This window comes from Tetrao urogallus (genome assembly GCF_951394365.1).
Source record: "Tetrao urogallus genome assembly, chromosome: 5".
Lineage (NCBI taxonomy): Eukaryota > Metazoa > Chordata > Aves > Galliformes > Phasianidae > Tetrao > Tetrao urogallus.
The window spans coordinates 177,234-204,623 of record NC_136818.1 but is presented as its reverse complement, the minus strand read 5'-3'; the positions used below and the strand labels follow the sequence as shown (position 1 = coordinate 204,623).

The 27,390-nt window shown below is 40.9% G+C and overlaps 1 protein-coding gene across 1 annotated transcript; it reads left to right on the top strand.

Annotated features, from left to right (window-relative positions):
* Positions 1 to 1,749: 1,749 nt before the first annotated feature.
* On the top strand, positions 1,750 to 26,271 carry MSH4 (mutS homolog 4; the record flags this gene model as incomplete). Its single annotated transcript, XM_079535168.1, has 20 exons — positions 1,750 to 1,990; positions 3,500 to 3,664; positions 7,514 to 7,677; positions 9,020 to 9,130; positions 9,514 to 9,629; positions 10,084 to 10,257; positions 10,698 to 10,870; positions 11,750 to 11,817; positions 14,708 to 14,782; positions 15,118 to 15,182; positions 15,633 to 15,802; positions 16,170 to 16,306; positions 16,697 to 16,800; positions 17,630 to 17,754; positions 19,563 to 19,763; positions 20,920 to 21,038; positions 22,605 to 22,733; positions 23,648 to 23,822; positions 25,333 to 25,421; positions 25,788 to 26,271. The coding sequence occupies 20 exons, from the start codon at positions 1,750 to 1,752 to the stop codon at positions 25,971 to 25,973; spliced, it is 2,787 nt and encodes a 928-aa protein (XP_079391294.1). The 3' UTR covers positions 25,974 to 26,271.
* Between the last annotated feature and the right edge of the window lie 1,119 nt (positions 26,272 to 27,390).

Genomic DNA, 27,390 nt, shown 5'->3' with positions numbered 1-27,390 from the left:
TTAGATGATTTAAAAAAAAATAATCAAAGTGGTTCCCTTCTAATGGCTCAGTTTCCTGGTGAATTATTTGGTCAAAGCCTAGAATTAATTTTTTCAAGGTTTGGAATTAAGGCTGACTTTTTGTTGAGTATGGGGGAATGAGAGCACTGGTTAGGTTTTATTTATTTGTAAAAAATACATAGAAAGTTAAAAATTAAGAAGAAATAACCTCACATCTGGGTTGCCTTTGTAAGTGCTGCTTCTTTATTCAGAGCTTCACTCTCCAGGACATAGGCATGTACTGCTTTTTCTGTGTTATGTAAACATAACAGAATACGGTTCAGAATTTCTAGTTTAGTATAGACTGTGAGACATTCTGGAAATTAAAATGTGGGTGACAGTACACGAGAGAATAGAACACAGCAGGTTGAAATCCTGTTCATGTTATTGAAACTTGTCGGAAGGAGGTCTGGTCACCTTGGTTTGTTAAGTCAGCTGTAGTTGATAAAGACCACGTTGTACAGATTGCAGGCTAAAAATGAATGAATGTGTCCAAACGAAACACTTCTTAAATTTTTTTCTTCCGTTCTTTACCTCTTAACTTATTATAGATATTGTGTATGTATACAAAAAATCATCACTGTTTTTTGTCATGCAAACGAAATCAATTCTTTTAATGTACTGTGGAAAAAAATTAGTTGGTCCATGTGCATATATTAAAACACTTCAATATGAGATTTTGGTGCAGAGTGCGTTGTTATAAGTCTGTCTGTGTTTCTTTTCAATGTTTCTCTTTTTTTCCCCTGAGTTTATGTACTTGCTATGTTGCAATAATTAACCTCATAGTCTTCAGTTACTGGTCCTTTATTAAAGGCTTTCGGAAGTTTGTACTTCTTTATCTGTGCAGTTCTAAAGGTATCCTGTCTGTGACAGCCTGGTTAGACAAAGTCTGCATTGTGATTTATGGACGTAAGAAATGGGGGTCATTGGGAAGATGTAGCTTTTGTTTCTGCTTTTCGGTCTGTGCGCTTAGATTTGTGTCTGAAGAGGTCAGTGTCTGAAGTTCAGCACAGGACTTAGTTAAGGCAACAGCAGCTGTGGAATTGGAGTTCTCCATCCATTGCAGTGAAGCTCAAGTTTCAGACCCCTGCGTTCTCAGAACAGTGCCTGGTGGAGGCTCGCTGCTGAGGCGCTCGCCCCTCTGCGCTGGGCCGCGGGGCCGTGGAGCAGCGCTGACAGCTGCTGCAAATTGCCGCAGCAGGGCTGAGCAGCCTGCCTGCGGCGTGACGGCCGCGTCCTCTGCTCGGTGTGGTTTTAGGTAAGTGAATTAGAAGCGCCGTGATGATGCTTTGTTTAAATGAAAGCTTCCATGGCGGTAGCACCTGCTGGCACCCAAACCGATCTGTGTGCTCGTGAATTTAAAGCAACGTCTGGATGCAAGACCTGCTGTGTGTGTTTTTAATTAACGGTTTCTGTTAGCTCTGCAGGTCACGCCGCCTCTGAATTCCTGCTAAAAACAGCCTCTGGTTGTCAAGTCAGCTGAAGAAGCACGTTGGACAAATGACGCCTAGGTACCCTCCCGTTGTTCTAGGAGGCACAGCAGCCCGCCGTCATCTCGGCGCCACACGCGAACGGCGCCGCCGCCTCGGCGGGAAACCGCTGGGCGGCGGCTGGGGGCAGGTGAGAATTGTGCGCATGCGCGGCCGCGCTGAGGTCAGCGCCATTTTCAGCCGTAGCGGCAGCGGGTCGCTTTGCGTGGCTGAGGCCGCGATGTCGAACGGCAGTAGTAAGATGGAAGCGTGCGGGCGAGCGGTCGCCTCGGCCGCCTCAGAGTCCTACACGGGCCGCTGCTCCTCCTCTCTGTCAGGGTTGGGCGGGCGCTACACGCTGGGCCTGCTGCAGACGCCGCGCAGCACTGAGGACAGCACGGGCGGCTCATCCGGCGGCGGGGCGGGGCTCGCTCCCTTCAGGGCTGCCGGCAGGAAGGAGCCGCCGCGCTCCGGAAGGGGAGGTAGGGAGCGGTGTGGCCGTCTGCGTTCGGGTCGGTGCCGCTCCTGCTGCCCTCGGCTTGCCGAGCTGCGGTACCGCAGGCTGGTCGGCGGGCGGAGGCGGAGCGCCGTCTCTTCACGCCAGCCGTCTGTTTGTTTTGGTTCGGCTCGTCAAAATGACGGCGTTCCTCGGGTTTCTTAAAATAAATGCTGCTTTTGCCTGACGTTGTGGATGATTGGCGCGTGAAGTCACTTGGCTGATCTGAATTGCCCCGCAGCGCTGTAGCAGCTCCAGCTGGCTCTGCTCGCACTCCCGGCCCCGCGCTCCATCCGCGCGGTGCTGGCAGGGCGCTGGGATCAGCGCAGTACTGCCGGCCTTGAATTGGCAGACTGGAAACAGTGGCTGGGGTTGGTTGGTTGGTTTCTTTGTTTGTTTGTTTTTCCTCTTCAGTGAAACTACTATAGCAGTAACAATGGGACGCTTGTTGAAATGTCTTGTGAAGTACGCGCGTTCCTGTTAGGTGTGAATTGGGATGAAAGGTGTGTGTGTGTTCAGGTGTAAATTGGGATGAAAGGTGTGTGTGTGCATCGCTAAGAGGTACGCGGTCAGTCTTGAATCCAAGACAGAGGAAAGCTTGCAATACCAACCTGAGCAAAGTGTAACTTAATTGTTGAATTTTTATTGTTAAAATAAAAGATGCTGATGGTTTGGTTCCTCTGGTCTTTGAAAAGCAGTTATCCAGGCTGTATTAAGGATTTCATGTTTTTACTCATCTTGAGAGCACTTGAGATACTAAAATTAGTATCTCAATTATTAGATCAGCAAAATACTGATTACTAAAGAAATTACTAATTTACTGAATTTAAGAGTGATCTGAGGAAAAAAGTATTTTGCTACATTTTAAAAAAAAAAGGTAAATCTTACAATATATCTGTAGAGAAAATAGGAGATAACATAACAAACACGTTTCAGATTACTGTGTCATTTCTGAGGGTTGAACCTCATAAAATCAAAGGGAGATCATGTTCATGTGGAGGGTATTTCTGAGCGCAGTTCTTTGCACTTTTGCTGCCGTTTTCTAAAAGGGAATGTGCATGTTAAAAAAACACTATTGTGACCTTTTTAAGCTTTGAAATTTTCATAAACGTAAGTATGTAGTTTCAGCTATGGATTTTAAAGCCAACGGGAAAATGCAAGGTGGAGCTGTCTGTTATAGCATTTTTTCATAGATCTGGAACTCATAGCATAAAAATTATGCGTAGTAAAATTATTTCAGTTATATTGTTTCAGTCCAGCAAATTAACCGGAGATTTACTGCAAGTACAGTCATTATGGAAAGTAACTGTCAATATATGCTGGTTTTCGAAACAAACTCATTGTTATTTCAGGCCGGTACTGCTGTAGAGAAGGATATTGGGGGTGGATTGCTGGGACATCTCTACTTCTAGTACAAAATACAAGGTTTTCTAAGATGTGTATGTGCTACTTTCAAAACAGAAACTGACTCTTTTTTCCTTCCCTTTCCCTTCAGAATCATATCTTGGGGACAAAAGTTCCTGTGCAGAAAATGGGAGTGCAGTGAATTTCACAAGTGGTTGTTCTGCACGAGGCCTCAGTAACACGTGTGTGGGAAAAATACCCTTTTCTACCAGTAGATCTATTGGCAGAAGCCATACCCCCGTTCCTGGATATTCAGGTGAATTGACGGTGTTCAATATATATCTCTAACATTTCATTAAACATACTTTATTTTTTCACGTGCTTATAGTGTGATAATGAAAAATAAATCATAGTTGTTTTTATACCTAAGCAGCTGTATGGGATCTGCTGAGTCAAGGCCTGAACCTCTGATTAATCACCTGAGGCGAGCCATGAGCCAGCCAGAGGAGCACAGGTGAAGGCAATTCAGCTGTGCTGCCGGAAGGGGTGGAGCCTGGCTCCACCCCTCCTAGACCTATTTAAAAGCTGGCTGCCAGCGGGGAAGGATCTCTTCTGGAGATCATCTCTCTTGGTGTCTTCTGGTGAGCTCAGCCGAAGGGTAAGCTCTTCCGCTTATTCTCTTTTGTGATCATTGTCTACCTTGCTTGATTCTCTTGATTATATTGTGATTACAACATCTTGATATCTGTTGATTAAACAATTATATTGCGATTATAGCATCTTGATTATACAGCAGCCTAGATCCAAGGGAGGCTGTGTCTCTTCAGTGGCTGGCCCTTATGTGAGCCCAGAGTGGCTCCAGCCTGGATCCAGCCTGGATCCAGCCTTCTGGTCACACCGCTTCACCAGGTGCCTAAACAGCAGTTCAAGCTGTGACCTAACAGTGCTCCTGCCTTTGTGAACTGCGTTTCTTATCATGGTTTCTTTTTAGGCTTATAAAGCATTGTACATCATTGTAAGGTATTATTCTGTTAACATTAGTGTCTCAAAGTTTGCTGGGGACACAGATGGACTTGTTCAAGTTCAGGCAAGTCCTGGGCAAGGATTGTGAAATCCTTTGTCTGGGGGGCACAGATGGACAAGGCCAGGGGCAAGGAGAGAGAGATGAGCTGCAGCTAAATGGCTGTGAAGTGCTCCTCTATGTGACTTATCTCAGGATGACGGCCATCTCAGGGGCGCTCAATGACTCTTGCTCAAGACCCATACTTGTCACATGGGCAGGAGAACAAATAGGATAAAAGGGGAATCGAAAACCGTGAGGATAGGTTTTCTGGCAACAGATTCCTCATGAAGAAGAGCAAGGATTTCTGACTAACAGGCTCCTCACGAAGTGATGCCTGCATGCTGGCATACTCTCCTGGGCTGCTGCCTGAGCGCTGCTGCTTCCTCCCGCATTGGCTCCGCATCTGCCTTCTGCTGCCTGCTTGCTGCCCCAGGCCGCCACGCTGCTCCCCGCTGCTGCTTCTGCCTTGGACCTTCAAACGCCGTGCAGCGGGACGCTGCTGAATCCTGGTGGTGACCGTCCTCCCTTACGCAGTTCTTGCTTCTTTCCTATCTTTTCTATCGCCCTCCTTCCCTTCCCGTCTCCCTGATTAGGATTTGTGATAAACTGGTTGGACCAGCGTATGAACTGTTGTTTCTCAGTCTCATGGCAGGTATACAAATATTGAAAGAACCTCCTCTCCCTCCTATAAATTGGAGCGAGACAATCATGTATCATGAAGTAATTGGAATTTCTTGTGAGTTTCTTATGCGCTTTACGTTGTTGTTTTCAAAGGTGTAGGTGAGTCGATCCTTAAACAACACACAGTAGCTCACTGGGTGAAGTTTTGCGGTGCTGCTTACCAGCAAAGCCATCTTACAGGTTAATGTTGTCTTGTGTCATTTTGTGTTTTCTGGTAGTGCTAAAGTAGTAATATTCAAAGTCCATCTTTTCAGTCTGAGTTAAGCTCTGTCAGTTCTGTTTTCAGTGATCCTAATGTTATTTAATGGTAATTCTCTAAACTAGTTACTTAAAGATTGATTCTTAAAAACATCCGTATTTTAATTAAAAAAAAAAATCCTGGTAAGACTACAAATTGACTCTCTACCTGAAACTGAATTGAATTCTTTGATTGTAGAAAGTGAGCTAATATGAAGTTTGTCATTTCTTACAGCTGTTGTGATCCGCTGTTTTCTTTTTGACTACTCTAGAAATTGGGGTGTCTATAACTTGGAAACCCATGGAGCAGATTTTTCTAACCTCTACATGTCCTAGCAATTAAAACCATATTTTTCATCTCCTTTTAGTCTACAAATGTACGTGTGTTTGTTTCCGTGTGTCTGTATGGATATTTACACTTGCTGAGTTGTATGTGGAACTTTGGTCAGTTTCGTTTGTATTGAAGACAACATATCCAGCATACCATATTATGAACAACATTGGTTGATCATTGCATCTTTTTAAATTTTATTTTTGTGTGTGTAGCAAACTAAACAAGTAACCATCATCAAAATCAAAATTGTCTAACGACTGTAACCTAATTTAAAATCATTATTATTATCACCACCTCTTAGTTGCTGTTTAAAAAAAAAAAAAAAAAAAGGTAATCAGCTACTGATATGGGGGGGAATCATGGACTGTCCTGGGCAGATCAATCAGAGTAACAATCAGGTTTTCAAAGCAGGCCTTAGATGAAACTGTGTGAATGTCATTGCTGGCATCCATCAAACATAGAGTAAATGAAGGTTCAGACTCAGCTGTGTGCAGTATCAAAGACTGCGTTTTCTTAATGCTTAGGTAGCAGTTAGCTGGAGATCGAATTCTCTCTTTCTGGACAAATGTTTTTATTTAATTCTGGTTGCTTTTTGAGATTTCTGGTGGGGTTATTTTTCATTTTGGGGATGCATATTGAGTGTATCCAAAAAGAAATGGCAAGTTTGGCGTATTATGCCTTCTTGACAGAACTGTTCTGAGAACATTTGTATTCCAGTCTTATTTGAGACCTGATTCCCTTTTGAGGAAAGTAATGCTGGAAAAGAATACAAATAATTACATGAAACGAAAAGAGATTTTGGTATTTCAGGTTGTATATGCTGTCAAAATCCAATACTGAAGAACCTGTTCAACACAGCTGCTCTAAGGTTTAGTTTGACTTGTGTGTGAAGGTTAAGAAGCTTGAGATCATGAAGTGACTCTTTCTGGAGTGGTAATTGTTTTAGTGTTGGTCAGCAAGTTGCATTGTAGCATTAAAAATTTATTTCAGTTTCTTATTGGCTACTTCAGTGAAATTAATAGGTAATCGTTCTCTGCATTTGTTCTCAACAGAAATTCACATGCAGATATGTATGTCTGCCTTATTTCTGCAGTGTTTGTCTTCTCATTTGAGTAGCCTACACTCACAATCTGGGGCTGCAAATTTTGGAACAAAGTGTTGTTAGTAGCTTCTTCAGAAAGATTTGAAGAATGTAACACCAAAACTAGCAGAGATGCCAGAGGAAGCACTATATCCATATTTTTGGTGTTTCATTGGTTAAAAAGTTCAGTACCCCAGAGAAACAGGTCTCACCCTGGTTAATTAATCTCTTCTGTGGGAAGTGCAGTGATCTAACAATTAATAGTGCTTCCAGGTAATACAGCATAATGCTTTGTATGGGGGCTCAGTAACTGCTGCCTGAGGCGTATCGTTGCAGATCAGTACGACAGATGCCCGAAGAAAATCAGGGCAGAATTGTGAGGGTCAGCTCATTTTGTCTGACTGCTTATCCCCCAGTTCTGACTGCAGATGAAAACTCATCTCCACCTGTCCTCCTTATTGCCTTGCAGTGTCTAGGTTTTAGGCACTGAAAACAGTAGTGCTAGAAAGATAGAGAGAGGTGCATTATTAGTTTCTAAAATCAGTGCTCTTCAAAGTTCAGTACCTATGAGGAGGTTTGGGAGGAACAAGGAATGTGTTGAACTTTGGCACCAGTCAATTATACTACAGTAATAATTGAACAAAAAAACACCTTCACAATCCTCAGTTTGCTTGTTCTGTCACAGCTTGTCCAAGCTTGGAATGTCAAAGTATGATTTTGTGAATATAAAGAAGTGGGTTATAACTGAATATATGCAACTGTTCTACAGTTACGTCGTCATCTACAGCCTCTGCTCATACTGCTGCATCAGTTATTGTAGCTGTGGTAGAAGGAAGAGGCCTTGCCAGAGGGGAAGTAGGAATGGCCAGCATTGACTTAAAGAATCCTGAGGTGATACTGTCCCAGTTTGCAGACAATACGACTTATGCCAAGGTATTGTTGCATAGTGAACTACTGCATAGCTGACAGCTGGGTGCAGTGGATTGCTTGCTTGAGTAATCAGGAATGGAATATTCAGTTTCTAGGAAAAAAATCTAAAAAGGGGAAGTAAGAATCTCTAGAAAATTTGAAATATTTGTTGAAGGAGCTGCTATTTCCTGGGCTGTGCCTCAGATTTCAGGGGAGGAGGAAAGAATGCTTTGCAAAACAGAAAACGCGTTTCTGCAAAGAATAGTGCATTGGAACTATGTGAAACTCAGATGCCTTGCACTGCAGAGCATTAGAGGGAATGCATGGTAGGAGAATTTGCAAGTATTTTTCATTAGGCAAAACATCTTTGAGAGTGGCACTTCACAAGGGTGACTTTTATTTGTTTTAGGCAGACTGTAGCTTGGGATTTGTGTAGTTCTGTGAATGTTCTCAGTTATTGCCAAACAAAATGTATTCAGCTGACAGTAAAGTGTTCTGTCCACCATTGCTGCATATTTTAAGATCAGGAAAGTAATCTATCTGGTTGATGCAGTTCTAACATTAATAAAACTGCTTTCTTAACAGTTTTGTTGTGGCTATGCGTGCTAGGAAGCAGTGTAGCTTGCAGTGTATTTACAATATTCAGACTAAGAAAAACTAGATCTTGTTAGTATGGTAAGTAGATACGACTAGGAATATAAACGACTGCTGAATCTATTTACTAAAATTTCTAATATTGTCAGGTGTTTGTGGGTTTTCTTCTTTTGCATTTTATTTTTTATCTAATTTTTTATTTTTACCATTAGTTAATTTAAGGCTTATCTTGGTCTTAACAGGCACAAGAGCTTATGGAACCTGGCAGGTGTGTAAATACTTCTGTCATGCAGAGTAGTAGGATTCAAAGTGGCTGTGATTTGAGGCTGCAGGTGTGAGAGAGGTTAGGCGTTCAGATGGTGATGTGACCGATGAGGGCTCACTTGAAAGTTTGTGAGGGAAAACTGAAGATCACGGCTTGAACAAGGCGTTTGTTTTCTCACACTGCCAAGTACTCACAGAACCGTGGAGCGTCCCAGGTTGTGAGGGACGCTGTGCTTCGGACACAAACGTATTTTTGTATTTAAATAACTGTTTAAATAAAAGATAACTTCAATTTTTTAAAATAGTTTTGTGTATTTGTATCTATATAGCTGCAGATCTATTTAGCTCACCAGTGTATAAGCATAAAGTATGGTCATTATTTACAAGATAAACTGTGATTTTAAAATATAAGAATTCCATAATTCTTTATTCCTGATACGTTATAGTGTACAGCTCTTTTAGATATGGATTTGTATTGAATTACTCAAGATTTTTTTTTCTTTTTCAGGTTATTACTAAACTGAAAATTTTAACACCTCTGGAAATAATAATGCCAAACACTTCTTGTGAAGCAGGGAACACAACAAAATTGTTTGCTTTAATAACAGAACATTTCAAAGTAAGCTCTTAAATTTTATTCTGCATTTTAGAGTTCTTGTTAATTGCATCTGTATGATTGTTAAGTCTTCTACAACTTCTGAAGCTTTAAATGCAGTCAGATCTTGTGTGTTTTCTGTGATTTCTGGCGCTTTGTTTTTACTGTGGTGCAGGACAATCCCATTGCAGCTCCAACATGACTCGTTCTGGTGCGGGAAATTACGGAGACAAATATATTAGCTAGTTAAAGCAGACAATTTTGAGCTTGGCTCATTGAAGTCATGTGCTGAAGCCAGTTGGTGGACTTTCTTGGGAGCAAAGATCCTAGCAAAAATAGAGAAGTCTGTCTGATGAAAAAATTATCTGTGACTTTAAATTATTTGCTTTTTTCCTCTGTCTTCCCAGAATGTGACGTTTACAACTGTCCAAAGGAAATACTTCAATGAAACAAAGGGTTTGGAGTATATAGAGCAATTGTGTGCATCTGAATTCAGCACTGTTTTCATGGAGATTCAATCAAAGTATGTTGAAATAAGGAAAAATCATACCGTGTCCAGATAAGTTTTTAACAGCTTCATACATGCTCAGGACAAAAGCCAGTGGCTTGTTGCATTTTTTTCACAAGTTAAGAAGTTCTTAACATAACTGCTTATTTAGTTTTTAGTTTTTAGCTTATTTTAGTTTTCTAGGCAGTGGAGTCCCCTTTTATGGAGGTGACTTATTGTAGGGTACCTGCTTTATTTTAGCAGGGGGTTGGACTCGATGATCTCTTGAGGTTCTTTCCAACCCCTGCAATCCTGTGATTCTTAGATGTTTGTGCATTTGTTAAAAGTACTGCTTTTTCAGTGCTCTCAATCCCAGTAGCTGTCAAGCAGCAAGTGTCAAGTGTTAAATGTGATTTCTTTGGTATACCACTTGATTTTTGGTAACTACGTAGCGCTATTCAACATTCATTAAAGATTATTTCTTTCCAAGGTACTACTGTCTTGCAGCTGCTGCAGCTTTGCTGAAATATGTCGAGTTTATTCAGAACTCCATTTATGCTCCGAAGTCACTCAAGGTCCATTTCCAGGGGAGTGAGAAAACAGCTATGATAGATTCATCATCAGCCCAAAATCTGGAACTGGTAACAAATAACAGGGATTCTCGGTAAGGGCGTTAAGATTGCAGCACCTAAATCAAGTTTTTCTCATAAGTGTGTTTTACTGAAAATTACCCAATTTGCATTTGATTTCAGATAATAATATTTGTCCTTTTGCATGGCTTGTGTGCTAATTCAGATAGCTCAGTTGAGAGGAAAAATGTAAACTGCAGTAGCAATGGAGTAATCCTAAAAAGATGAACACGTTCTGAATGCAAGGGTGTTTCTAAGTTTTGATAAATGATAAAATGGTGGCTAATATTATATAAAACTGCATCTGACTTGGTAAACTGCTGTAGTTCATAAAATACACCTGGCAGGTAGGAAGGTGCCGAGTACTCTGAAAGCATGCCTTGAATTTGCTGGATACTTTTCCTGGAAATGTCGTTTGTTGTTTTCCATCATTATTTTTATGAATGCATTCTTCTTGTATGTTTTGTTCTAACAGGAATGGACACACACTTTTTGGTGTCCTAAATTACACTAAAACTCCAGGGGGAAGTCGAAGACTCAGATCCAATATCCTGGAGCCACTTGTTGATGCTGAAACAATTAAAACAAGACTGGACTGCGTTCAGGAATTTCTCCAGGATGAGGAGCTGTTTTTTGGTCTTCAAGCAGGTAGTAATTTATTGTTTAATACTTAATATGCTATTCCTTTTTAAGCTCTTTTTTCTAATTTGTGCAGTCTGATTCAGTGTGTTTGAAAAGTATTTTCTTACAATCGTCAGCAGGCATTTCTGTAGCGGTCATTCATAACTTTTGAAGCCAGCTTTATTGTGATACTGTGACTTTTTTTTTAATATATTTTGCAAAAAAGTGAACTTACAAAGTAGATAAAAGTCAGTAAGCCAGTAGCTTTCTCATGTGATTGGAGGTTAGCTCTTGCGGCTTGATACAGTTTTGGAAGTGGTTTGTTTGTTAAAAACAAATTAAGGCCTTGTTTATGTTTTTGTTTTCTTTTCCTTTGCCTCCTAAAACATAATGGTCCAGACAAATATGAAAATAATACAGTCCCAGAGAGTACGAGTTAGGCCGCCTGAAGGCGTGTTGTGTGAGCTTAATCCTTGTCACAAGAGAAACATGGAGGAGGAATTATTGGCAGTCTTGCACATTTGAGGTTTTCTTTTCCTCTATTTTTATTTCTATCCTTCCTTTGACAGTTAGACTGTTCTTGTAGTTGTTCTCTAGCTCATATATACTTTGGAAGTTGCTCTAGGAACAAAAACATTACTGAACTGATACATGTCCCCCTGTACGATAATCACTGTGTCTTGGATACAGTAAGTGTAATTGTGCTTAAATAACCTAGCAGATATTTTTGTCTTTCGTTGTGTTTTTTTTTTTTTCTGGTAAATAGGAAGCTAGGATAAAAACAAATGGATTAGCATAAATATTAATAAATAATTGTGTACATTAAAAAATGAAAGAAGTGCAGGTTGTTAATATGATTTCCTTGAAATTTGTTACATTTCTGAGCTGGTTACTTCTGTTTTACAGTTATCTCCAAATTCCTGGATACAGAACAACTGCTTTCAATTTTGGTACAAATTCCGAAGCAAGATACAGTATGTTTCAAAACACACTTAAGAATAATGAGTTATCTGCACATTACAGGCAAAACATAAAATATGTGTCTGTATCTAAAAATCTATAAGCAAAGGCTGCACCTTACAGATTCATGGACTAATGTTATCACAGGTTGTGAGTACATCGTATTTTACGACAGGATAAGATTCTTAAAGGTGAATGCTATTTGGGTTTGCTGTAGTATGTCATCATAATGGAAGCAATTTGAACTTCAGAAGAGTTTGATTTCTTCATCTCTGCCCAGATTCCTTCTCACAGAAGCATACCCTTGATAATCATAGAATCAGCACGGTTTGGGTTGGAAGGGACCTTTATGATCATCTAGTTCCAACCCACCTGCTGTAGGTGGAGATAACTCCCTCTAGACCATAATGATAGGATGTAAGGAGTTTTCATATATCTGTAATGTAACTTTTAGAGGTTAATACAGTTTTTGGTAGCCTGCCGAAAATTGTGCATCTTTCTTACATGAAATTAAAATATCTCGTAGTTTACATGTAATATTACTTAATGGAAATTACTCTTCATAGCCTAAGAAATACCTTTGGAAAAGCTTCTTAAGAAGCACTTGGACTTTGCTTTGCTGTGTTTATAATGCAAAGATACAGATATATCTTCATCTGTTTACTAAATTGCGTAAAGCTCCAGAGACAGAAATAGGAATTAGTTTCTAAGATACAGGGATAATACGAGCTAAGTGTAACTTTTTCACTGGGAAGGTGAGTGTTGTCCTCTGAGCAGCAGCCAGCTGACAGAACACAAGGTGCTTGGCTACGCTGCGTGAGTGGTACTACATGAGGTGGGGGTCCCCTTGGCACCGACTGTGCCAATGTGCAGAGAACCTTAAATGCTCAGGCATGTGTATATAGGTGAGAAAGAGGAGACCTCAATTCTGAATGGTGTCTTAAAATCCTGCCTGCCTCCAGTTCTCATTTTGACTGATACTTTTTTGTCATCCTTTGAATGGAAGGCATAGTGAGTCAGCATATTGGAGAGCTTTGTTCCCTTTTGTCAGTGTGTGATGTGGCGTTGGTAATTTCCCAGGAAATAAAATTAATCTAGGGCTGATCTGCTGCCATAGCACTTAAATCTGTGGCACTTAAATCTCTAGTACAAAAAAAAAATGCCAGCTGTTTCTCTGCATCTTTGTGTATATGACATGGGAACTTAGTGTGAGATGTTTCAAAAGATAGGTTTGCACTTTCTCCATGAATGTTGAATCCTAGAAGAACTACCATTATCCAAAATGGTTCGCCATCATGGTTATATGCATTCATTTTCTTCCTTTGACCATGAAGTGCAGCAAGTATAAAGCTACACTAATAACACTAGTTCTAGTAAAGCTCCTGCAAGCACTATGTTAGAAAAGGAATGTTTCATTATGAAATATCAGCTCTTCATAAACTTCTGTGCATCTCCTTTTGATGGTTGATTCCATCGTGGGACCTGCACTCCATGTTTTCTGAAGATTATGACTCCTCTGTTGGCATATTTAGTATTGCTTTAATCCTCTTCTGTCTTTTAGAGAAAACAGCTTTGCATAGATGGTAAGAATCGAAGAATCATTTGGGTTGGAAAAGACCATTAAGACCACTCCAGGTGTTCACCTATGAGATAAAGCAATAGATGCCCTCCACCACAAGGTTACAGTTTGTGTTATGAATGCATGAGAAGAAATTTCACTGGAGGCCTTACTTATGCATTCGTGTTAAAAAATTGACACTGGATTTAGTTTGGAACCAAACAGTGTGTTTATCAATTTCTAAAATTCCTCTCGTGTAAGGAGAGAGATCCTTTTCTTCTTTTTCAGAGCACTACCTTCTCATGTTGGTAGAGTGAAACATGTAAAAATTCATGGCTTTTTATCTTAGATGTCTCTTGATCCATCTTCAGAGGCTCTTTCACATACTATTTGATGGTAACAATAGGGAAATCAGCAAGTGTGCATTTCCATGAAGGAAATAATTATACTAATTTTCACAGTAACTGCTGTTACTCACGTTATATTGTGTCTGTATGCATGTGAAAATCCTGCACACACGTATTATCCCAGAGGGTATGAGAGTAATTTTCATGTGTGTGTGTGTGTGTGTATATATATATATATATATATATATATATATATATATATATGTGTGTGTGTGTGTGTGTGTTTACCAACACACAGATGCACTGTGCATGTACTTTTTTCTGCTTCCTTTTGTAAGATATCAGGATTATCATATCCTTTATTTCTCTCATCTGGAATTACAAGAGCATGCAGTGCAGTGTGTATTATATACGCTAATGGCAACAGCAAAATTCTTTATTAGAAATGTAGTGGGACAGGCATACAAAATAAGTTACAGAATGTGGTCTAAAACTTTTGAAGAGCAAACAAAGCGTTTAGCATTTACTGCCTTTTATATATTGACTTTAACATTATGTGTACGTATGCTGAAGGACTGTCAGAGCAGATTAGATTGGGCGCTGTTTAACAGCGTTTATGGAAAGGACTGAGCACCTTAATTGTGATATGTATATTGTGTAGTGGCTTTGAAAAAGTCTGTACTGATAACATAGAAGACTAAAGGAAGTTTCCACAGCTTGGTTTAGCAGTTATTCTCAGAGCTGATCGTTATCTGTGCAGCCGTAAGAAAAGGGCCACTTACTGCTGGGCAGCTGACCACAGCTGGCAATACAATTTCTGTAAACATTTTTATGCAGTTGCACACCAAGCTGTCAATGTGAGCTTATGAAGTATTTCAGCAGTTTTCACTAGAAGTTATCAGTACAAACCTTTAGAGTCGCAGTGTGAATTCTGCTAGTTACCTACTTTCCTTAAATAAGCATTCAAACACTTCTGTATTTGTAAAAATTCTTCAACAGGTTAAAACTGCTGAATCAAAAATAACTAATATAATCTATCTGAAGCATACCCTGGAGCTTGTGGAGCCTCTGAAAGTAAGATATGTCTGTCCTTTTTTGGGTGTGAAGTAAAAGCAGTTAGTCCTTCCTACTAAATCTCATGAGATTTACCATTGATCTCGCAGAGTGCAGTGCTGCCAGCAGAGTCTGTTCTAACTTTCTGCCAAATGAAAAACAATTATTTGAGCCAGTATTCCTAAGAACTGGATTCTTACATTATCTAACAAATATTGAACTGAAACTCCCACTCAGGTTCTGCAGGTTGCTTAAGCAACCACTGATAAGCTTTGATGGATTTAAGACCTTCTGGTCCTTTAAAAGGGCTGTGAAAATAGTTAACTGTGTGTGTTCACATTTTACTTTCTTAACAGGCTGCTTTGAGAAGCTGTAACACGTCCCTGCTGAAGGCCTATTACAATGCTCTTGAAGATAGAAGGTATTACAATAATTATTGTGAATCTTTGCTTATTTGTAGCAGCAAGCACAACTATTGTTTTGGCTAAAAGCTTGACTTTTGTGTTAAAATTCTAATTTTCAACTAATAAACAAGTGCTGGAAAAACCAAAGCAGAAGAACGGCTATGAACAGCTATTAACTGATGAACAAACTGTACTCTGTTAGAAATAATTGTAAGAAGGCAGTAGCAGTAGTGTCCTAGGAAACTAATGCAAAAGTAAACTGTTACTTATGTACATTTGGGTATCTGTATCTCCCAAAGACTATCAGACATATTTGTACTATGTTTTGAGGTGAAAATGTGCATGAAATTTAATGCTTGTTTCAAAGATAGAGAATTTGCTTCAGTTATTTGTAATTTCAGGATAACAATACAGATTACAATCATAAAATATAATGTGGCTAATATGTGGCACTACTAATATTGCAGGTTTGGAATTATACTTGAGAAGATTACAACTGTGATTAATGACGATACGAGATACGCAAAAGGATGTCTGAGTATGAGGACCCAAAAATGCTATGCTGTTAAGCCAAACATCAATGAGTTCCTTGACATAGCTCGTAGAACATACACGGAAATTGTGGATGACATAGCAGGTATTTCCAAACGGAGACTTTCATTGTCTTGGAGTTCCAAGTACATCTGGCATACAGAGGTCGTGTAATCGTATGCTACATGACCTTTTGATGTGGGAAACATCTTCACTGTTAGTATAAGCTGTTCATCACTGATGTGTAACTGAAGTGCTTATGATACTAACGTTCAGGTTCTCCATTTGTAGATAAAAGTTCAATTTCATTTAAATGAGGATGAGCAATTATATTGTGATCCCTGTATTTAAAACTCTTTTCCTCCTTTCTTTATCTGACGCATTCAACCTGTGCGAATCATTTCCACAGTTTGTACAGGTAAATGTTTGTCCGTATAGTTGATTTGGGTCAAATTGTTATTTGTGGTATGTAGGTATGATAACACAACTTGCTGAGAAGTACAACCTGCCACTGAAAACAAGTTTCAGTTCTGTGCGTGGATTTTTTATCCAGTTGAATGCTGATTGTTCAACGTTACCCAACGGCCAACTTCCGTCAGAATTTACAAAGGTATCTGGACTAGTTGCATTTTGTTAATAAATTTTTGTAGGAGTAATGTATGTAAAATGTATAATACAGTAACAAAGCATATTATACAGCAGTTTAAACAACACTTAAAATATTTTCAGTGAACATACCTAGAAGTAAATGAAGGTGTAGTTGGTACAGCCACCCCGTTTCTCATGCAACTGCATGTGACTACATTGCTTGTAATTGTAAAGCTGTGTATCTTGTGGATAACTGCAGTCTTTTGTAAGGATTTGTCATGAAAGTCTATTTAGGAAAAAATGAAGTGATATTTTTCCTTTTTTTCCCCACGTTTTTCCCAGATAGCTTTCTAGAAACTCCTCTGGCTTCTGGTCGTGGCAAGTTCTTACTGTTGGTTTGAACTTCCCATAGGTCACTAAAACGAGGAACATGTATAGTTTCACTTCAGCAGATTTAATAAAAATGAATGAAAGATGCCAGGAATCCCTGAGAGAAATATATCACATGACCTACTTGTAAGACTGTCTAAAACTATTAAATATTTCTGCTAACTGCATTTATTTTGTCCTACTCAAACTATTTACGTTTGTTTTTTTTTTAAAGCCACCTTTGTGATGAATTATGGTTTCTTTTGGCAGTAACCCATGGTGAGCACTGAGCAGTGTCATAAGTGATGTCGGTGATCAAATGCATTACCTGAGAGAAAAGCAGTAACACAACGTGTGTGTTGCATTAAACGTCATGAAAAGGACGTGGAGGTTCATTAATAACAGAAGTCCTCGTCTTTAGTATTTCTTCACACATGACTTATCTACACAAAGCGATACAGGGGATGTATTAATTTTGCAGTGCGGGATCGTTATCGTTTGAGCTAACAGCAAAGCTGACTATGTATTTTTGACCCTGCTGCATGTTGTGTTAATCTCAGAAGACCTGCTAGGTGTATAATGAATTTTTGGAAATTTCTTTTTTTCTTTTTAGAAACCATGTATGGTTTAGTGTGTGTTTTTGCTTGTTTGTTTGATGTTTTGTTTTTATTACATGAAGGACTAAGGGGATTTAAGAGGCACCCTGAGGATGTTACTGAAACACATTTGACTCCACAGCTATGTTTTCAGTTAATTCTGTGTGTGAAGCTTTTGTAACGTGCTTTTGGTGTTTGAGCTGTGTCTTGTATCTGATGGCAATAATCGATCTGAGATTACTGTGTAAGATCTTAATATACTTCAAAGAAGCTCAGATATTCTCCTGCATTTGGTAGAGATGATGGTGTTTTATGAAGTAATCTCCCATCCTGATGTATGCAGAATGAACATAATTAACTGTTAATTTTTTTTTCTTAAGGATAGTGTGTAAGCTACTGAACGAGATCTATGAACACATTCATTGTCTGTACAAGCTGTCTGACATTGTGTCAATGCTGGACATGCTGCTTTCATTTGCTCATGCCTGCACTATTTCTGACTACGGTAAGTTAATCTTTTCAATTCTGTTAAAAACTAAATAAAGCCCCTCCAGTTGAGGGATATCCAGGCTGCTTTGTCTGGTTCTCAATTGCTAAGCCCATGTCATTTATCTTTCTGGGTCTCACTAGGCTCTAAGTGTCTGTGGTCCATCCTTGCCTGTTTTGTGCTGGTACTCCTCCAATTTTTGTGCACTGAAATGCTGTTCTTCCATTCAGCTGCTGTAAGGCTTCATATCCAGTCTTTTCACGACAGTTCCTTCAAGCATATTCGTTTCAAGTCTGTGAACATCCTGCATTAACTTTTGTGTTCTGAAAGAGCACAGTGTAATATAAACAGGTCGACATTAAGCATATATATAAATAAGCAGCTATCTATTTTTCAGCTTCAATTTTTGTCACACCTTTGTGGAGTGCTTTTAGGGAGAGCTGAGGAATCCAGGATCATGTGCTGACTGGTGTATTGTTATGTCCTGTGTCAACAATTGGGCTGTATCTGCATCGCTGCATCATCTGGCTTCCCTAGCCCAGTTCTGCAGTGTACAAACAAGCACACAGTCTTTAATAAATGCTGATTTGAGCTACCTGTCTCTACAAACAATGCAAACCTGAGGTTCCTAGCTAGAATGCACTGCTGCGTAGATATCAAATAAAAGCTGGTCTGGAAAGCCATCTCAGCAGCTGTATTAGCTCATCACTGCTGATGCTGCTGTGACATTTCCAGCTCAGTAGCAGAGTTAGCTTTGCAGAATGACACTGATTCTTCGTGTTCAGATATTTCAAACACAGGAGTAATGATAGGCTTGAGTTGTCACAGTCTTTTCCCACCGGGTGAATCAGAGCAGTTCACATCAACAGTTCATGACAAGACGGAAGCTGCTTTGCTTCTGCGGTTTGCGCTGCCAGGCCTGAGTGCGTCTCCACCCAGAGAAATGGGCTGCTTTCGTGGCTGTCGACCCGTTGCCGTTGGAGTCTGTCCTGCCCGGACACCTTGCTGTGCCACCTGGTGCAGGGAGCCTGCTTCGGCAGGGGGTTGGAGCGGATGATCTCTGGAGGTCCCTTCCGACCCCTGCGATTCTGTGATTCTCTCTAAAAGCTACCAGGTAATTTGAGTTCCTCAGTGTTGGAACCCAAAGAACTGCTTTGGCGCTTCTTTCTTGAAGGCTTCAGTGTTTAAGCAGCAGTTTTAACAACAGTTGTTAGTCTGCAGTGGTGCCATAGAAACAGAATGGTCCTGGCTTGAAATAGTTGTACATAGGAGCTGTAGGCACCCTTATTATCAGTACAGCAGTGTATGAACAAAAATAGAAAGAATGTTACTTTTTAGTTCCCTGTGCTGATACAGTAACAAACTTGTGTAATAGCTACAGGTGGAGTTCATGACCTCTGTATTTTATATGGTTATAGCAGTATAAAAATAAGTGACAAACAGTACAGTACGTGCAAAAATGTTTCCTGTTCTCCCATTGGATTTCTTTTGAAGCTTCACTCTATATTTTTCTGTATTACTAGAGTTCTATGCTGCTTACAGGGGAACACAAACATGACGTTAATTTTGAAATGTCATGTTAGTTTTGGGATTCTTTTTCTTTTTGTAAAAATAAATCTTGAGGACTTGCCTGATGATCAGAATCCATAGCTGAAGATAACTGGTAATTCTTGTAAGTGGCTGCAGGAAAGTAAAAATTAGGGAATCAAGACCACAGAGTTTGACTTCTGTTCTGCAAGAACTTCATTTCATGAAATTCGGTTTAATAACCGAAAGGTTTCTGTACTAATTCTGTGAAGCTTTATTATATTCTCCTTCTCTTTCAGTTCGTCCAGACTTTACAGATACTTTGGCAATCAAGCAGGGATGGCATCCTATTCTTGAAAAGATAGCCATGGAGAAACCCGTGTCCAACAATGCATATCTGACAGAAGGTAGCAATTTCCTCATTATCACGGGACCAAATATGAGTGGAAAATCAACGTATCTAAAACAGATTGCTCTCTGTCAAATTATGGCGCAGATCGGTAAGACTTGACCGTATTCATGAACTTCCACAGCACTTCAATTAGTTTCTAGTTAAAAATGTTTTTGCAGGCTAATAATTCGTCTTAAAGAATAAGATTCCATGTAAATAGTAAAATACAATTTTAAGTACTTTTCCTTCTACCGGTGCCTATGTTGCTGAAGAGGCTACTGTAGAATTTTGGGTCTGCCCCTGGAAGCTTATGGAAGCTTATGCCCCTGGACTCATCTGTGTATGAGAAAGCCTGGCTAGTTTCAGCTAGGAGAAATACAGTTGGAGGCCTTATTTTATTTGTTTATTTAATTTTTTGGGAGCATCCTAACTCAGTCCAGCACCTTGTGCAAGCTTAATAGTGAGTGTCCACAGAGTAGGCCCACCAGGCTGCATATATATTCGTCATCCAAAAAGAAGAGATGAACTTGAGAGGACACCTCGATTATGTGGAGTAACCTGCTTTCAGCCAAGCAGAATTAATAGATCATATAAAAGCAATAAGTACTGCAATGCTTTATCACTAAAATTATAAAAGTTAAATACTTGTAAAGTCTGACTGTCTAAGCCTTGTCCTTATACTTAGGAATTCTTTGTGATTTTTTTATCTAAAGATAAAGGAAGATAAGGCCAGTAGCTCAGGAGAGAGGATCTAATGGGCTGAAATAAATGATTGAAATTACTTGGTAGTGGAGAATAAAATTTGTCCAGTATGTGTTTTTGGATCCAATTCCAAACAAGTTCTTCAGGAATTACTCTCAAAAACATGAATTTAATATGGATAAAGGAGACAGTAAAATTCATGGATGATATAAAGCTTCCTGTTCTTTTCAGTAAAACTAGTAATTCTCAGAGATTGGTGAGGCAGTATAAATTTGTTCTGTGGAAGTCACGATTCCTTGGCTTAGTATCACAGTGGCTGCAAAAATGCAGATTAATCCAACAGGTCATTCTGACTTTTACATCCCTTCAGACTGACATAGCTTCAGACATGTGGTATGTTAAGGTTTTACTGATTGTTCAGGTATAGCATCGATGTAATATTTTTTTTTTTAAAGCAATGGTAAAATATGTTCTCTGAAGTTGTCTAGAACAAGATACGTTCTCTGCAGTGCATGCTGGCATTTGTCATGCTGATATGAGAAAACTTGTGTCTTGCTTTGTAGGTTCTTATGTCCCAGCAGAGTATTGCTCTTTTCGAATTGCAGAGCAAATTTTTACCAGAATAGGAATGGACGATGATATAGAAACAAATGCCTCAACATTCATGAAGGAAATGAAGGAGGTATTAAAGATAGATAATCTAGGGCCACGTGTCTGTTGTTACATTGGACGTGATTGAAATTGTACTAGTATTTTTCCACTGAAAGAATGTACTTTGAATACTGTTTAAAAAAATCATCCTTCATCTTTTATCTGAAATAGTGATAGAGAACACACATCCTGTATAATGATGCCCCAGTCTGAGTAAAAATCAGTGTTCCACTGGACAATAATTCCAATGCTTTGTTACGTTTTGGAACCTGAAGGATTATTTGGCTAAGCATAAGCACTCTCACTGTCTTCTCCCAAACTGATATGCTTTTGAGGAAAGCAGTTACAGAATCATGAATTTTGGAGAAGACCATTACGGCCATGGAGTCCAGCTGTCAACCACCACCCGCATACCCAAGTAGCCGTGTCCCTTAGTGCTGCATCTGCCCTCCTCTTGAAAACCTCCAGGAACAGGACTCTTCCGCTTCCCTGGGCGTCCTGTTCCAATGTATTACTGCTCTTTCTGAGAAGAAATTTTTCCTGGTATCTGCCTTGAACCTCCTGTGGTGCAACTTAAGGCCGTTACCTCTCATCCTTTTGCTAGTAACCTGGGAGGAGAGGTGAAGTCCCACCTCGCTGTCACAGCCTCCTTTGAGGGAGTTGTAGAGAGCAGGAAGGTCTCCCCTGCGCCGCCTCTTCTCCAGGCTGAACAATCCCAGTTCCCTCAGCCTGCTCCCCATAAGACTTGTGCTCCACACCTGTCACAGCTTTATTGCCCTTCTCTGGACACTCTTCAATATCTTGTAGTTAGGGCCCAAAACTGAGCAGTACTCAAATTCACCACTGCCAAGTATGGTGGGATCATTTTCCTGGTCCTGTTGGCTGTGCTATTTCTGATAAAAGCGAGGATGCTGTTGGGCTTCTTGGCCACCTGAGTACCTTGCTGGCTCATGTTCAGCTGGCTGCCAAGTAATCTCCCCAGACCCTTTTCCTCCATGCAGCTTTCTAGCCACTCTCCCACAAACCCATAGCGTTTGATAGGGTTATTGTGACTAAAGTGCAGGACCTGGTACTTGGTCTACTGAAACCTCGTACAGTTGGCCTCAGCCCATTGATCCAGCATACCCAGATCCCTCTGCAGGGCCTTTCTATGCTCAGGCAAATCAGCACCCTCCCAGCTTGGAGTCATCTGTGAACTTAATGAGGGTGCACTCAATCCCCATCATGCAGATCATCAGTAAGGACACTGTACAGTCTGGCCCCAGAACTGACCCTTGAGGAGAACCACTAGTGACCAGATACTGCCTGGATTAAACTCCATTTGCCACCATGCTCTGGGCCCAGCTGTCCAGCCAGTTTTTTACCCAGCAAAGAGTACATATGCTCAGTGGAAAAGAGGAAGGGTTGTAGGGTTAGCCCATTGGTGGGTTAGGATTTACAGCCATTTGGAAGGGATGAACAAGTAACGCTTACGGATCTGACAGGAGTCTTTTACGTCTCTGATTTTTTTATCTGGATAACACAAGTATTTCAATTAGTAGCAGGATTTTTAAAAGCTGCTTTTCTAGGAATGATAACTAATAAAATATTTTCCTAGATAACATACATCATACAAAATGCTAATGACAAATCACTCATCATCATCGATGAACTTGGCAGAGGTACCAGTGCCGAAGAAGGTATTGGCATTTGTTATGCTGCCTGTGAATATCTCCTGAATTTGAAGGTAATTCTGGAAAAAAAAAAAAAAAAAAAAAAAAAAAAAGTGTAAACTTTTAATAATTATTTTATCGTCCTGTAAGTATTGTGGTTTCACACAATTTAAATTTTATAGAGATTTCTTGCCTAGAAATGACATTTTTCATGACTAGTGAGCAGTAAGAATTACAGTGACAGACAAAATGCTGACATATTCTGCATCCTGATCAGGGGTCACCATCTTTTTTGCATCTTGCTTGGTAACTTGCTTTCTTATCCTAGATAAGAAAAAATGCTGACCCAGCCTCGTGCTGTTTGCACAGTCAGTGCTTTGTGTGCTTGAGCCCTGGAGGGTGGAGGTTGCTCACTGTGAGGTGCTCGTTGTGTAGGTCAGAGGTTTGTTCCAAAGAGTGGCACAGCGTGGATCGGAAGTTGCTGCTCTGTTCCAGTTACGTGGTTGGCCGTAGCTTCTTGTCAATTCGTATAGATTATAGATTCAGTTTCTTGTCACAGTTCACGCAGAGTACTGTTGTGGTTTTATAGAGGAATCTCACCTGTTGTCTGCAGCTTGTGCCTCAGGAAGAACATCCCCTGAAGAAAGTGAAGCACCCAGTGATTCGAAATGCCCCGTCACACTTCAAAAGTGTCATGGGCTTCTATCTTGTTCTATCTGCTTCTATCATGTTCTATCTGCTGTTCCCCTTCTGTTGAGAAAAGAGCTGGGGAGCCCTAAGTGGGAAAACACACGCTTGCCAACGTTAGAACTGATCACTTAGGTTTTTTTATTATTATTTGCATTATTCATACTTTTAGTAATTTAAATACAGCTCTTTGGAGTTATGGACAAAAACCTGGAGAGCTGTGAGACCGTTCTTCTTACTTGTTGTAATTTATCAAAGGATCATTTGAATCCTGAATTTTGTTTCTATTTTTCTTACTTAGGCATTTACTTTGTTTGCTACGCATTTCCTGGAGCTGTGTCATATGGATGCTTTGTATCCCAATGTGGAAAATTACCATTTTGAAGTGCAGCATGTGAGAAGCAGCGCTGGAAAGAAGGAGAAGATTACGTACACTTACACGCTTTCTAAAGGATATACAGAGGAAAAGAACTACGGTAAGAGATTCCACTGTGACTGACTTGGTAGAGCGTGCAGATTAAAGGATTATGAGTCACTGAGCCATGAGTGACAGTAAGGTATAACTGCATGTTTTAAAGAAGTGTAGAAATCCATATTTCTGAATGCAAGATTCTGTAGCTGAATCTGTGATTTAGATGAGATTTAATAGCTGCACATGATTACTGCAAGTCAGTGGTGACTGAAAACTACAAATTAGTCCTGTCTGGCTTGAGTTGATGAGACTTAAGATGCCTCTTTATCAAAATTTCAGGTGTAAGTTTCTCTGTCATTAGCAGAACAAGGTCTGTTTCAGATGCTGCAACCCTAACTCAGAAATACCATGTTTCTGGAGTCCCCAGTTCAAAAAAGACAGGAATAGACAGGGGTCTCCTAGGAGTCCAGTGGAGGGTGACAGAGGTGATAAAGGGCCTGGAGCATTGCCTATACAAGGAAAGGCTGAGAGACCTAGGGTGTCTTCAGTCTGGAGAAGAGAAGGCTGAGAGAGGATCTCGTAACTGTTTATAGATACCCAGACTGTGGGAGTAAAGCGGATAGGGACGTAGTCTTTTCAGTAGTGTGCAGTAATAGAATACGGGGCAACAAGCAGAAACTGGAACACAGTTGCATGCAAACACAAGGAAGAGCTTCTTTACTGTTAAAGTGCCGGCACACAGGAGCAGGCTGCCCACAGAGGTCATGCAGTCTCCTTCTCTAGAGGCATTCAGGCCTGTCTGGATGCCTACCTGTGTGACTTGCTGTAGGGAACCTGCTTTAGTGGGGGATTGGACTTGATGAGTTCTAGAGCTCCCTTCCAAGCCCTGTGAGCAGCAGACCTTTGGTAGATCTCCTGCTGACACAGGAGTCCTGCCTCACTGTCCTGACTTTGTCTTAATTGAGCAGCGTTGTATTTAATAATTAAAAAAAAAGTGCAGGGGCTTTTCTTGACCATTTCCAACGTTGTTGGAACTTCTCCTGAAGCACAGAATTTCCTCTGCGCAGCCAGAGTCGTGGACAGCAGTTAAAAAAAAAAAATCAAAAACATCGTGCTAGGGCAGAAGATCTTTTCATGTATTTTTTTTACCCTGAGTATCTGCAGCTTTGCAGCTGGCAAGGAGCAGAAGTCGGAAAATGACGCCTGCGTCCACTCAGTGCCCACATTCGGGGCTGAGTGCATCTAGCACTACCTGAACGTGAAAGAAGCAGACAAAGCTGCTGATGACTGCTGTGCCGTTGTCCGTTCATCCTTTGGAGCATCTGATCCTGCCCACTTAGTGCCAGCCCTAACTTCTGTGGAAGTGTATTTCAGGGGCCACATTGTAACAAAGTAGACATTTTATTCAGTAACTCTTACAACAGTATTGGTGGAAAAAGAGACAGAAAGATTACATCAAAATAACTTTTTAGATGAATATTTTACCCCTTGAAGTGAGCTGATTGTAGAATAAATAATGTGGAGGGTAGAATAAAATGTTATTCTAAATCCTGGTTTGTGTTTCCTTTGTTTAGGATTAAAAGCTGCAGAAGTTTCCTCTCTACCACCATCCATAATTCTGGATGCAAAGGCAATCACAAACCATGTTGCTAAACAAATTCTGGTACGTAGCAGTCATTTATAAATGTATACTACTGCAGTTATCAGTTTTTGTAAAACTCTGTTTTATTTTAAATATTTCTGAAAGATTATAGCATAAGCACTGCATAGGCTTTTATGATGACAGATGTCATCAAGAAAGTAACATTTTGATTTCTGAAACTAATGGTAAGAGATGTTTGCTACGGGCCGCTGTTAGGTGACAACAGAAAGCAGCCTGTGGGGTTCAGGAGTGCTGGCTGTAATGTTGGTGTGCCAACCAAGAATCAGCAGGTCAGAAGTAGCGTGCAAAAAGCCTGTAGTGCTTCTATTTTAATAATAGCAAGTTATTAATTTCCTACTTAAAGTGTGCGTGTGCTTTTAAGAACAGCACAGACAGAAAACCACTCCTGAGATGATGAAGCACAGAGCTGTGTACCACCTGGCAATGAGGTTGGTTCAGACTGCTAGAAATTCGCGATTGGATTCGGAGAGTTTGCAAGTGTATTTGAAAGGCTTGAAGAGAAAGTATGCAGCCAGTTGTCCTGCGCCGGAACGGAGCGATGAGCAGCACTGACTCGTAACAACACTGTTGAAATAAGTTCTGGCTGCAAGATGATTTCATTAGTTTCCATAATATTTGAAAACACTGTTTTTCATATATTTACAACTTAATTTTAGTTGAAATTATATCCATTAGTAAAAGAAACTGTTTCTTCTTTCACCAGAAAGGAGATCATTTACCTCCTATGCAAAACAGCTCTTTTCTTCTGATAGTGAACGTATTCCATCCCTTTTGTTGTTTTACAGACAAAATGTGGGTCGCTAATCGTTTGTGCAGCAGATGTGGTGTTACGCTGCTGAATAAAAAGCAGTCTGGAACAGATGGTCCACTTGTCTTATACGGGCGGGCTACGTCTGCAGTGTTGGATATTCGTCCACAGACGCTGCTGTTTGCTACTCACAGAGGGCTCTGGCTCTCTACATCTCACGTTCAATCCAGCAGCTGGCAGTCCTGCAAAGGGGCAGCAGCCCACCTGTCGGGGGGTCCTGGGCCCTGTAGTGCGGCGCTCCTCTGCCTCTCCTGGGGCACCAGCTGTGCCGCTGCTGCTGTGTGCTGCAGGAGGTTTGCGGAGCGGTGCCGCTGCAGGGGCAGCGTGAGGGCTGGCGATGGGAGGAGCAGCGTTCCGCAGCGGTAGCTCTCCAGAAGGAACGCGTGTGTGCAGAGCTGGCGGGCTGTCCCTTTCTTCTCACTGCTCAGCAGAGCGGCGCTGCACTGCCTGCGCTCTCTGGTCCTTCGGGCAGCAACAAGCACCTGCAGTGAAGGAAGAAGCGGCATCTCTTCTCCAGTCACTGCACTGAGTACACCTGCGCCTACAGGCAGGAGTCTTACGTGCAGTAACACGTGCACAGAAACGTGGAAGCAGCCTCTTTTTTCTCTAAGTGCTCTGTTTCATGAATCCATGGTCTGTTCTTCCAGTAGTAGTGCAGGATCAGGTAGCAATGGCTTCATTTGCACTAAGCACTTGAGGTCTGGGGCGCCCGCTCGCAGCCCACAGCGTTCTTCCTCTGTTTGCTCTGCACCTCACTGCATTCTTGGCCCCCCTCGAGCCCTGTGAACGGACCGTCTCGGCTCCCCGCTGCCCCCGTGGCACGCAACTGGACTCAACACAGCACAGTGACACGTGTTCACCCTAGCGCCGTGTGTGCTTGTGCTGCAGGGCAGGCTGGTGCTTCCTGCAGGCTGCAGTCTGGTTCTGGGGTGCTTCTCCACGTGCTGGGTGACATGAAACAGTCGGGAAATGGACTGCTGCCTTGGGGGAAAGAACGATGCTTTGTCTTGTGCCTCAACCCATGATTGTCCAGTCTTCTGGCTTGCCTGGACCATATTGAATGCACAGGAGTTGCCTTGGGCCGGATACATAATACGTATGAGCAGCAAAACATTGTTAATGTATTTTTTAGCATTCCTTGATAGGCGTTGAATTTGGCAG